We start from the raw sequence: 12784 nt of genomic DNA, 5'->3' as shown, positions 1-12784 counted from the left end.
CATGTGAAGAGATGGGTATTTGGAGAGGGGAGAGCCAGGAACCAAGAGGACCAGTAACTAAATGGCTGAAGTTATATATAGGGAAGAGCAGCTGAAGGAAGGGCAGCCAAACCCCAGGACTGGAAAGCCTAGGGTAGGGGGCAGAGCACCAGCCAGATGACTCTAGTAAGTACTGGTCATGCTGAGAGAGGCTGGCGAGCAATGTCTCCGCTGATATGTTAACAGACACTTTAGTTAGCCCTTTGTCCTGGCTTTGAGACATAACACCTGAAGAGCCACATAGCTGGCCAAAAACTGGGGACCAGGCTGTGGTAGTGGTTCCAACAGTGACTACTGTTTCCATTGTCTAGTCTAGGTCAGAAGTGCCTCAGGATCTGGACCCAGATTTCCACTTGTGAGCACATGGTCAGTGCAGATGACTTCCTACAGGATCTTAGGAAAAGGCTCCTGGACTCAGAAGGTCCTGGCTGATTCTGAGAGCAGGAGCCTGTATGGTATGTACACCTGGAACAAACTATTTGACTCTAGGGTAGAATTTGCATTGCCATTTCGAGACTCAGCTTCCTTATAAGATAGATACTGCTGTCAAAATTCACAGCTGAAAGAACACTGCAGGAACATGGGAGCCTAGCCTTGTCACCTATTCAGTGATCATGGCCTCCATTTCCTTAACTGTAACACAAGGTGACTCTTTTGCCTATTCTCATGGGTTTTCATGAAGACCCAATCTTCAGGTTTCCTTAACTTGGCAGAAAACTCAGTAAAAGTCAAGTCACACACTGTGCTAGAAACTGGAAACCAAGAATCTGAAGGAGAGGCACACCCTGTCTTTAGAAGGCTTTTACAGTTCTAGGTGCAATGGCACACCTGCACTGTCAGCACTCAGAAGGTTCCTGGGTTTGAGGCCTGCCTGAAGTACACAGTGAGAACCTATGAAGAAGGAAAGAAGAACTAGGGGCACAGCAATGAATGGATCCACTGGCAAGTAGATGCATTAAACTGTTATTATTGCAACAGTGGGAGATAGCTGTGTGAAGGACATAAAGGGCTCATTCTAACTGGAGAGATAAGTACCCTTTGAACATTAAAAACACATTTTCAAAGGCATCAAAGATCTACGTTTCCTGTTAAGCATATGTCAGCTGCAAATGATGTTTTTGAGTTGTGGTTTTGTTTTTAGCTGGTTAGAGTATTTGCTATTTTTCCTTGTGAATTTTTCTTTTTTAACTGTGGATTATTTGGAAGTGTGTTATTTAACATGGTGTTTTCTCACTGTTAGTATTTACTTTGCTCTACTGTGGTGAGAACATGTGTTTACTGGAATTAATGCAATTGTTTTACCTGTACAGAGACTTCTAGGGCCCAGTATGTAGGCCAGTTTGATGAACATACTATAGTCACAAGAAAGGAAGTGTGGGGGCTGGAGAGATGGCTCAGAGGTTAAGAGCACTGGCTGCTCTTCCAAACGTCCTAAGTTCAATTCCCAGCCACCACATGGTGGCTCACAACCATCTATAATGAGATCTGGTGCCCTCTTCCAGTGTGTAGGCACACATGCAGGCAGAACATTGAATACATAATAAATAGTAAATCTTAAAAAAAAGAAGTATATTCTCTGCAGTGTGAGTTAGATCAAGGTGGTTAATAGGCGCAGAAGTTCTATGTCCCTACACTTCCCCAAACATTTCATCAACTGCTGAAAGGCCTTAAAAATCTCTAAATGACTCAAGGGTAGATTTGTCTTTCTCCATCTTTAGTTCTTTTAATACTTACATTTTATATTTGGGAGCTTTTATTAAAAACACTATTCTGTATTTTTTATTTTTACTACTATAATAAATTGTGACAAATTTAGTGGCTTACAGCAATAAAAATATATTATCTCATAATTTTTAGGGTAAGAGCAGGTCAGAAATGCACCATGGCTCAGATTTTCAACTCGGATTTCACTAGGTTAAATTAAGATGGTGGAAGTGTCACACTTTCTTCTTGAGGCTCTACAGAAAATTTAGGCCCTTCCCTTTCCCAGCTCTTACGTAAGTACCCACATTGCTTGGTCCCTGGTTCCCTCCTTCAGTTTTAAAACATATATCACTCTGTCTCCTCTTCCAAGGTGACCTTTCATTCTGGTCCTGAAAAAGAAAAGAAAAAAATCTGTTTTTCTTTTCTCTTGCTTTTAAGCTGGCCTCAAACTCTGTATGTAGCTGAGAATGACCTTGATCTCCTGATCCTCCTGTCTCTACTTCCCAAGTGCTAGGATCATAACATGAACCAGCAAGTTTTTTAGTTTTTTTTCTTTTGTGTGCATTTCTCATGTGTGTGTGCCTATGTGTATGTGCATCCATGTATGTGCACATGTATACAGGTCAGAGGTTGATACTGCATGTCTTCTTCAAATCACTCTCCACTTTAGCTTTTGAGACAGGCCTTTCAGGGCCTTTATTCTCCCTTCTACCTCCAGCTGGACACACAGCCTTTTCTTCCTGGATCAAAGTTGTTTTGTCCTTCAAAATTAAGCCCAGGGATACGCTTCTCTAGGTGTGTATCCAGTAGGGCATCCTTGTAGACACTCTTACTTCAGGTTCTCCTGTCAAATAAATCTGCATTTTCACAAGGTGGAGCTTTTGGCGGCTCAGGTCTTCTCGGGAAACGTTTCCCATCATCCCTATAAAACACAAGCTTCCTATTTAATGACTACAGCTGCATTTGCACCACTTAGTCTGCAACTTTAGCTTGCTCGTGACTCCTCTGCAAGTGTACACTTCCATGTTTGTATTCCATTTGCTGCTCTCACTGGATTATTTGGACAAAACCTGGAGCAAAGGCATTGCCACAGGTTAAGCGGCTCTGCTGTCTTGAAATGCCCTTTGCCAAACAAATGAGTTAATTATTTTCTTTTTTTCTTCTCTTCCCTCCCTCCCTCCCTCCCTCCCTCCCTCCCTCCCTCCCTTCCATCCTTTCAGGACAGTGTCTTTCTAGGTAGCTCTGGCTGGCTTGGAACACACTATATAGACCAGGCTAGCCTCAAACTCACAGATATTCATTTGCTTCTACCTTCTGAAAGTTGAGATTAAAGGCCTGGCAAGTCCACTACTTTTGAATTTAGCCTCATTCAAGTTCTCAGTCATTCATTTCCCCTAGAACATCACATTAACAGACACTAGACCAGGCCCCGACAAATTCCTTGTTCCACTCTGAAACCTTAATGAGTTAGGCCATCTTAGTTTGAAACAAGGTCCTCACTGAACCTGGAACTCATCACTCGGCGGGATGTTTGGTCGGTGAGCTGCAGGGATCTAAGTTGCCTCTTTCTCAAACTCTGCAATGGGATTACTGACACATGCTGCCTTTCATGTGGGCCAGAGACCTGAAAAACTCGGGTCCTTATGCTTGCACAACTGTACTGACAGAGCATCGCTCTGAACCATAAACTACTTTTAGTTTCTGGTCTTCTGGGCTCCGCCAGATGACCAATGCGTTCAGTTTATAATGCTTTGGGGCTTCTCTAGCCCAGAGCTCTAAGTTATTCCTCATTCCTCCTACAAGTTGGTTCCAAATGCCTAACAAACAATACGGTCAAGTTTATCACAGCAATGGCTACACTTCTGAATGCCAGTTTTGCCTGTTAGTTATTGGTCTTGTTGCTGTGACAAAATACCTGGCAAAAACAACCCATGGAAGGGTTTATTTTGGTTAATGGTTCTAAGAAGGGATCTATCCGAGTGTGGTGGCACATACCTTTAATCCCAGTACTTGGGAGGCAGTGGTAGGTGAATCTCTACAAGTTCAAGGTCAGCTTGGTCTACAGAGTGAGATTGTCAAGTAAGTGAACAAAGGGAGAAAGTCTTTTCTGGCAGCAAAAGTAGGGAGGAGTATTAGGTACCTGGTCACACTGTCAGCAGTCAGGAAGCAGAAAACACAGAGGAAGTGGTCAGGGATAAAACCTCAAAGCCTACCTCCAGTGACCCACTTCCCCCAATGAGGCTCCATAGCCCCTCAAACAAGACTATCACAGGGGGCCACAGAGTCCAACACACTAGCACATAAGAGACATCTCACATTCAAACCACAGTGGGTCTCTTCGCTCAGGCTGAGGTGACTGCTCCATTTCGTGCAACACTGCACTCTGGCTTCGTGCTTAGCTCTACAGAGAGAGACCAACCTGAGCTGGGCTTCTTGGAGTGCACTCATGCACATAGGCAGCCCCTAGAACCTAGACCTGCTTCCTCCTTCTCTAGTTCTTACTAAATCTAACTATGTGTAACCTGAATTCCAGGATCTGCTTCCTGAGAACCCTTCAGCTTAGGCTCTACCTCTTCCCCTAAGACAGAAAAGCAAACAGAAGCAGAGGGTGCTGACCACTGTGGGGCTTATCACGGTATTTATTCTCAAGAATCAGAATCCTACGCTGTCTGTTTGCTTTGGTACCTTTCGTAAGTTTTGTTTATTTTACAGCTGTTTTTAAAGTAAATCATTACCATCACTTCATCAAGGACAGAAGCAGAATCAGTTACAGTTATTACAATAGCAAAGGTTATTTTTTTTTTCATTTTCTGAAGATGTTGGCCTATGTGTAAATATCTCTGTGAGAAAGTGCCTTTCAGTTTCCACCCCCACTTCCTGTCTTTCACATGGTGCTACTGTCTTCTGGTTTTAGTAAGTAGGTAGCTAGCGTGAACCTTTCCGGAGGTCTTTTTAATTCGATCCTTTAATAATACACTTAGCAGAACTCTGAGATGGAGCAGGGAAGGAGAAAGGCTCTGGCTTTGCTTATGTAGGACTCCCTGGTTATCATCCTCACCCTCAACTCTGGCTTCCTCGTCTGTTCATCAAAAGGAATGGCTTTATTAAAAATCCACAGATGGGGCCTTGAGGTGGTCAGCAGGTTAAGAGAGCTTACCATCCACCTGATGATCCAAGTTTGATCCCAGTGAGAAATGGGAGAACTGACTCTTGCGGGTTATCCTCTGATCTCCACATACATGCTATGTCACATGTGCCCCCTCCCACATACGAAACAAACAAACAAACAAGAATCTATGCTAAACAGGCCTTAAATCAATCAAGACAACAGAAAATCCTGGCAATATGGGGTAGGGAATACTAGCACTAAAGAAGCTAGTAATAAACCTGTCCTCTTTAGGAAAGCACCTTGAAACGTGATACGATGAGCCAAGCTCAGTACTAGCATAGAGCTTAAGATACCTAAGGTACCTAGCAGGCTTAAGGTAAATGGTGACCCTCACAAAGGAACTTACGAATGAAGAGGAACATTACCAACACCTGCAGCAGACAGGCCAAAGCCTCTCTGCTCTGGGTGTTAACACAAAAACATCCTCTTGACCTGTAAGAGGTACTGCTGGATTCCAGAGAACTTGGAGTTTGTTAAAACAAGCCAGGGGCTAACCCCAAAGCCAGTTTACTTAGGAAGCCTCCTTAAGAGACTGGCAAACAGGCTAAGCACTGCCCATCTCATCTTGGTGGAATGCAGATGAGCACTGTATCAGGTCCTGAGAACCTAGCACAACTGATGCCATTTTACAGACACCAAGGCACCATTCTGATCTAAGAACCCAGCACATGGACTCCAACACTCGCCAAAATGAGAACAAAGATCTAATCCAGCATGTCCATAGTTTCAGAAAGTCCCTAAATGTACTAACTTTGCTTTCTGACTTCTATAGCTCAGCTTATTGGTAACTGAACTTGCTAAATTAAATGTGTCAACCAGGATATGGTTTTTGTACATCAAAAGCCAGGATCAGTAAGGCTCAAGGTTACACAATTTGGGTATGTTTCCCTGTATGGCCCATTAGCCAGTGAGTACAGACTTCATTGGCTTCAAGAGTCTGTGTGTTCTCACAACAGCATCATGTCAGTCACCTTTGTATTACTGTAACCAAATGTCTGGACACCTGCTACTGAAGAGACTGTTTTTTGACAGTCCAATCTAAGTTTGTTAAAATCAGGCAAGTCCCATGCTCTGGGCTGTTACCCTCTGGTAAGGGTGACACATAATAGCAAAAGCAGATGGCAGAGCAAATGACTTCTAGTGCCAGCCAGGAAGCCCACAGTGATGGAGGTGCATGTCACTTTCCAGGACATGCCTCTAGTTACCTAATGACCTCCTCCTAATGGCCCACAACCTTCAACACCACTACTCTGGGATGCCAACTTTTAACAATCAGCTCTTTGGAACAGCAACTACAGCAAGACCAAACAGGATTTTGACTGACAACACAGGAGGTAATTCTTGTAGAGCTGGTACTTCATTAACATTTGTGGTAAAGGCAGGACATTCCAAGAAGAAAGCAGGGAGGCCTTATAGTAAAAGGGTTGAGAAACTGTCACCCAAAATTTGCTACTATCTCAATGCAATGAGGTTGCTTTAGCAATGTGCACTAGGCCTTCTAATGCAATGTTATTCATGCTGTCATTATCTGAGTCTTAGAGCCTCAACTACGACTTCAAAAATCAAAATGGAAATAGGATTTGCTAGAGATTCTTGTATTTTCAATGGCTGCCCTCCAGGCTTTTCTTACAAGGTTTAATTTACACTCAAATAACACAGCTAGCAAACACAGCACTCACATAGCACAGCTGCTCTTCCTGCAGGCCCTGCCTAAGTGGAGCAGCGCTGTCAAGACCAGCTTACTACACACCCTAGGCAAAATCTGAAGACCTGGAACTCCCAAGCTCCCATCCACAGTCTGCAGCTTGCCCTCACATACTTTTTCCCTCTTCAGCTTGCAAAATAAAGTGTAAACAGTCAGATAAGGACAATTGAGAGATTCTGTAGGGAAATGCAACCTGCCTTTTTAGCCATATATGACCCAAGATTTCCATGGACTTTGCACTTATGAGGACACTGCATTGATCTGTCTGCACATGAACCTTCACAGTCATGAACTGACACTCAGGCTCCTGTGCCTTCCCAGTTATCCTCCTTCCTGAAATAACCCTCCATCTACCTGCAGTCAAAGCTGGGCTTGCTTTCCAAGACTCAATGTAGTCACTTTACCTCACTGACAGTGTTTACTCAGCAAAATGCAGATAAATATCATGGGCACAGTATCATCTACTTACTTCACCAAGAATGTTGCCCTTTTGGTAGGGATTACTGTTTTTCAGTCACCTTTTCTTTATTAACCAATTATTCCAGCACAGCTCTTGATATATGATGCATGTTCAGAATCTTAGTTGTTATTATTAATAATCTAAGCTATTCTGCTGGAAGGATTAGGTCTCAAGAAGTACACAAGTCATATAGAGGACAGACATAGGAAAGAAAGGTTGAGGCTAACACATCTCAGGGCAGCCCACCCCCCTTGGGTCTCTCCTTCCGAACCAAAATCCTACTAAACTCATCTGCAGCATGAGCAGGTATGACTGGCTACGGCAACTGGATGTCTAAGGACGTATTGATGAACTCTCAGGGAGAGTTACATCTCAGAGGAATGCAAGCATCATGAAAGAAAGACTTAAAAGAAACAGAGCAATGTCCTTGACCATGAGAAGCAGAGCTTTCAAAAGCAATGGGCATGATATATGCCTTTGGAGAGAAGGGAAGTTACTTAAAGCAGTAAGTGAGGGAAGCAACAAGAAACAAGAACAAACCAACTTTTTAGCCTTCACAGAATTCACAAGGCTAAGCAGTCTGGGCAGTGAGTGGAAAAACAATACAACGAAACACCCAGATAGGGTCAAAGAGCTGACAAAGACAAGGAAAGGAAAAGTGCTAAAAAGAGAGCAGGAGCATCAATTTCCCTCAAAAAGGCATCTTGGAAGGAGAGAAAAATAAAGATAAAATATTTGAATAAATAATGACAGAATTATGTAGAATTCCAGGGTGATGTAAGAGCTCAGATCAGATCAGAGCACAAATACAGTTAGGAGGTAAATGCACACATGTATCCACATAAACACAGATTATAAGGCTTAAGGACAACAAAGACAAGGAGGAAATTAATAAAGCTTTCCTCGGAAAACCAAACCACCAGAATAAAGAATAAAGTCCAGAGTAACTTCTATACCCAGTAGCAATGAGAGAGCAGGGGGAAGCTTACACTTCATAGTTAGTTGGGCTATTGTCTACTGCTATTTATTCATTATTTGTTTATATATACTTATTAATTTTAAAGATGTGGAGGGTGTTTTGCCTACATGTATGTCTGGCACATGACTGCTTGGTACCTGGGGAGGCTAGAAAATGGCTTTGTACCCTCTGGACCTGGAGTTACAAATGGCTGTGAGCAAACATGTGGATTCTAGAAATGAACTTGGGTCCTCTGGAAACACAGCTGTTGAGCAATCTCTCTAGCCTCAATGTGTTTATATTTTTAAGTCAAGGTCTCTCTGTAGGTAGCTTAGGCTAGCCTCAAACTCATGATCTTCCTGCTTCTGCCTTCTAAGTGCTGAGTTCATAAGAGTGAGTCACTGTACTTAGTGAAGTTTCTTATTATCTAAGAGCTGAGTATGAATATACAACAATCATTAATGACCACTTTTAAAGAAAGCATAGTTACAAATTTAGGACAAAAAATTAAAGTCACAGTACATTTTGTGTATGTATGGGGTGTTTCGTCTGCAAGAAACAAAAGGCAGCAAGAGTACACTCAAGAATGAGGGTGTGTCACCGACTCTGGAGATCTTTGAAGCAATGGGAAGGAAAAACTAAAGCAAAAGCTACCACACTAATGACTAATTACCATCTTGAATGATAAGAATGTTTCCTGACCAACTCAGGTCTGCTGAAACTCACCCATTTTAAATGGGTGAATTTATAATATGTAAATTACATCTCAATAAAGCTATGGTTAAAAACTCCTCCAAAAGCAGAATGAAAATAAAAACATTTTCAAGTGGATTATAGAAAGGAGTGGGGCTTTGAGATGGCTGAAGGAAACCATCCCACCATACTGCCTCACATCAATAATACTCACTTGAAGGGCCTTGCCCAGGCTGATAATTCTCAAGTTACTTCAGCTGTCTGGAGAGTAAACAGAAAACACAATGAGGCCTTCTGAGGATACTTCAGAATACTTCTGAGGAAAAAAGCCTCCCAAAATATAGCCTGGCCTCCTCTCAACACTACAGTGGGTTTAAAGAGGATATAAAGCAAGAGCCAGGCATAGTGGTGTACACCTATAATCCTAGCATCAGGAGACAGAGGTAGGAAAATGGCTGCCAACTTAAGGTCAGCCTAGGCTACACAGTGAGTTCCATGTCAGTTGGATTTGGCTAATTTCAAATCAAACAAATCCAAAGAAACATAATGACAAGGGACCAGTTTTCATCATCTATAGGTGTTGGGGCTGTTTGCTTCTCTAAGCCTTTGGATTTGCTTTCTACAGATGCAATATTTGTGTAGCTCTATGCAACCTCCACTGGCCCATAGTTCAACCCCTACCACACCCTCTGGCTCACCCTTGGGAATGACACTCCTCCCCCTTTCTGGTAGCCACTAATCCATCCTTCATTCTCACATTGCCATCTACTGGAGACTGTCACACTGATGGGATCCTCTCCTAAGCGTCCTTTTACACAGGATTTCTTCGCTTAGTGTGTAATACCTGAGCTCATCAAAACCGCCATGTTTACTATTAAGCATGGCAGCTTCTTTTGCCTTTTCATAGTATTTCACTGCATGAATGCAGCACATCGTATTTACCCGTGTAGCTGAAGGGCATTTGAACAGCTTACCATTCTGGACAGTTGTCAATAGGGCTGTTGGAGATAGTCATACACAGATTCTTCCTGTCTGGAGAGTAAGCTTGTAGGATAGCTAGGTAGTTAACTGCAGATTTCACGGACAGTAGCTAGACTGCTCTGGCTCCTTCTGGGAGTGTAGGAAAGTTACCGCTGTGCATTACTGTCTGCTATTCTAATAAGTACATAATGAGATCTTATTGTAATTTTAATCTCTGTGTATACAATTCTGTGTATCTTGTTACATCATTTGCCCTCTGTATATCTGTGTTAAAGGGTTCAACTCTTTTACTCAGTTTAAAACCTGGGTTGTTTCAATAGTGCCAAGTATATGTGTGATGTGTCTGCACATGTGTATGCACAGGACAGTGTCTTCCTCTACCACCATCCATCTTATTTTTTTAGACAGGATCTCTCACTGACTGGTTAGACTGGCTGTCTGGTGAGCTCCCCTCTTCCCTACCAGATCTGCCTGTGTATCATGTATGAGTACTCAGGTGCCCTTTGTCAAGCTAAGCCTTCATCACTGAATTATCTTCACACCTTTGGTAAACATCAATTGACATGCTTTTCTGGATCTGTTCCTGAACTCTATCCAAATACTTAACCTCCCCTAAGGGACCTTGTAAACACACAAGGCAAACTTGCTGGTACTATATATATATGTCACATCATAAAGCTAAATGACACCTTAAAGCAGAAATACGGACTGGGTATTTGAATCATTTACTGAAACACAAGATTAGTTTTGATGTCGCAATTTAAGAGGGGTGCTGGCAACCAGAACTATTCTTAGAGTGTTGAGATAGTGGAAAGATAAACCACTGAAGACGGAGAAAAGCAGGGCTGTTCAGCCTGGGTGTTGAAAGACATGTAATGTGAATCCTAGCTCTGGACCCGTAGCTTGGAGCTCACTGGGAACAAAGTCACATGTGACCTGAAGGAGTAAAGTTGGATCAGCGGCTAGCATCAGGCACTGTGCTGTCACTTTGGTACAGACATGCATAGGACCCTGCCTACTTTCATAGGGGGGAAGCTCTATGGGGGAAATGATTTGGATTCAGTGGTGGCAATCAAAACTGTAATTAACTGCAGGGAACCTCTCCTTTAGGGAAGAGACTGATTCAGTGACTTCCTTTCATTTTGATTGTGCACAGTTGCCAAAGGTAGCTCAGGAGCTCTACTGAACTGTCTCTTCCCTTACAGCCTCACCAAATAGATTGAAGTCTGTGAAGGAAGAGATGTGCTTAAGGTGTCAAACTGGTGGCAAACTGAGTTGGAAGCCAGGCCTCAGATGCTTACCTGGTCCAATTTTTTTTTTTGAGGGGAAGGAAGGAACAATTTTTTTGTTTGTTTGTTTGGTTTGGTTTGGTTTTTTTCAAGACAGTGTTTCTCTGTTAGAGCCTTGGCTGTCCTGGACTCGATTTGTAGACCAGGTTGGTCTCAAACTCACTGAGATCTGCCTGCCCCTGCCTCCCTGAGTACTGGTGCACCACCACATCCGGCTCTGGTCCAAACCCAGCACTGGATTTGCTGAACGCTTCTTTTGGAGATAACTCTGAGTTCTTCCTCTTCATTGGGTTTCTGGTCATTCTGGATCACTGTCTCGGAGACCTATACAGGAAAAGGTATCTTACACTCCTAAATTTCAAACCTTTCAATGACAAAATGAAAATCAAATCAAATCAGCTCTTATGAAGATCTCATTTCTGTTCTAAGCTGTTTTGGATGATCTGCTCTAATTAGGTTGGAAACAAGCCTGGCTTCATAGTCTGGGATACTGCTAGAGGAAAAGGTTGCCAAGACTACTTAAAATCACATAGGCCCACACGAGCCTCAGAAGAGTCCAAGAATCTATTGGTTCATTCTATAACTCCTCCCATGCATTAACCACAAACATTCACTGGGAGTAGGAGGGACAACATTACTGGTTGACTTACTTTTACTTATCTACCTAAGGCAGGGAAGCGATCAAAACTAGAATCTGCTGCTGAGGGATCTCCCAGAGGCAGTGTGGACCAGCAGAAAGCCATTATACCCTCTTACTACCCCCAGTTCTCTGAACATGTGCTCACCTGCAGGTGAGATGCTCATCTCTGTCCTTCCTGCCACGAAGAACTCTGGCAAGGATCAATCAAGGCAGTAGGCATGAGAAGAGTTTTGCAAACTGAGAGGTGCTGCTATCTGTGTGAGACTTTTTTGCTCTGATGGCTATTCTTGGTTGTCAACATGACTACACCTAGAATTAACTAAAACCTCAAAATGGATGGCACACCTGTGAGGGATTTCTGCTTAATTTGAAATGGCAAAATCTACTTCTAATCCAGATCTGAGCTGGGCCATACCTTCTGCTGGAATTCTATAAAATGACATAGAAGAAGGAAGCTATTGTTTGCTCTTTGCCTGCTTGCTAGCAAGTCCATTCTTTCACTGGCACCGGAGCCTACTTCTTTGGGATTCCAGCATCTACTCAAAACTAGCTGAGACAGCCAGCTTCATGGACTGAGCAACTACTCGATTCTTGGACTTTCTGTTCATAAAGAGCCATTGTTGGATTAGCTGAACCACAGCCTGCAAGTTATTCTAATAAATCCCATTTCTATAAAATATAAAGAGAGGTTGATATTGATTCATTCTATAAACACTGTTACTCTAGAGAACCCTAACTAATATACTTGCCTAACAGACAGTAGGGTAGCTACTCAAAGAGCCTTGCAAGATAAACTCCATGGATATCAAGTTAAATGCAGTATAGTCCAGCCTCTTAAGAAGATATAATCAAATACAACTGTGGGGTGAGAACGGTGAGAGAGATGACTGACAAGCATAAGCAGGGTCCTTTTCTCAGTTTGAATTAGGGTTAGGGTTAAGGTTAGTACAGTGAGAAAGATGGCTGCAAAAAGGCAAAGCAGAAGAGAGTGAGGCCACAGAAGGACTTATGAACCAGGTTCTAGAAAAAATCATATTCTATTAATATTAAAAATAATTTCATCAAATGGGCCCTCTTTTATTATTACCCCTACAATCTTATAAAGCATGGCTCTCATCTAGATTGGAAAGAGAGGTGGTTTTCCTT

General features: G+C 42.6%; 1 protein-coding gene across 10 annotated transcripts in view; it reads right to left on the bottom strand.

The window, feature by feature from the left end:
- Evl (Enah/Vasp-like) overlaps positions 1-12784 on the bottom strand; it is a 123654-nt gene that overhangs the window by 55769 nt on the left and 55101 nt on the right. For 4 of the 10 annotated variants that reach the window (XM_021642572.2, XM_060388162.1, XM_060388161.1 and 1 more), the window contains one exon: positions 2049-2132. The exons of the other annotated variants lie outside the window; for them this stretch is intronic. In XM_021642572.2, coding sequence (XP_021498247.1) covers positions 2049-2132 — 84 coding nt within the window. The remainder of the gene's footprint in view (positions 1-2048; positions 2133-12784) is intronic. 10 annotated transcript variants of the gene reach the window in all.

The sequence above is a fragment of the Meriones unguiculatus genome, chromosome 7 (assembly GCF_030254825.1).
Source record: "Meriones unguiculatus strain TT.TT164.6M chromosome 7, Bangor_MerUng_6.1, whole genome shotgun sequence".
In the NCBI taxonomy this organism is placed as follows: Eukaryota; Metazoa; Chordata; class Mammalia; order Rodentia; family Muridae; genus Meriones; species Meriones unguiculatus.
The sequence above is the reverse complement of the archived record's forward strand: the minus strand, read 5'-3'. Positions and strand labels throughout refer to the sequence as shown.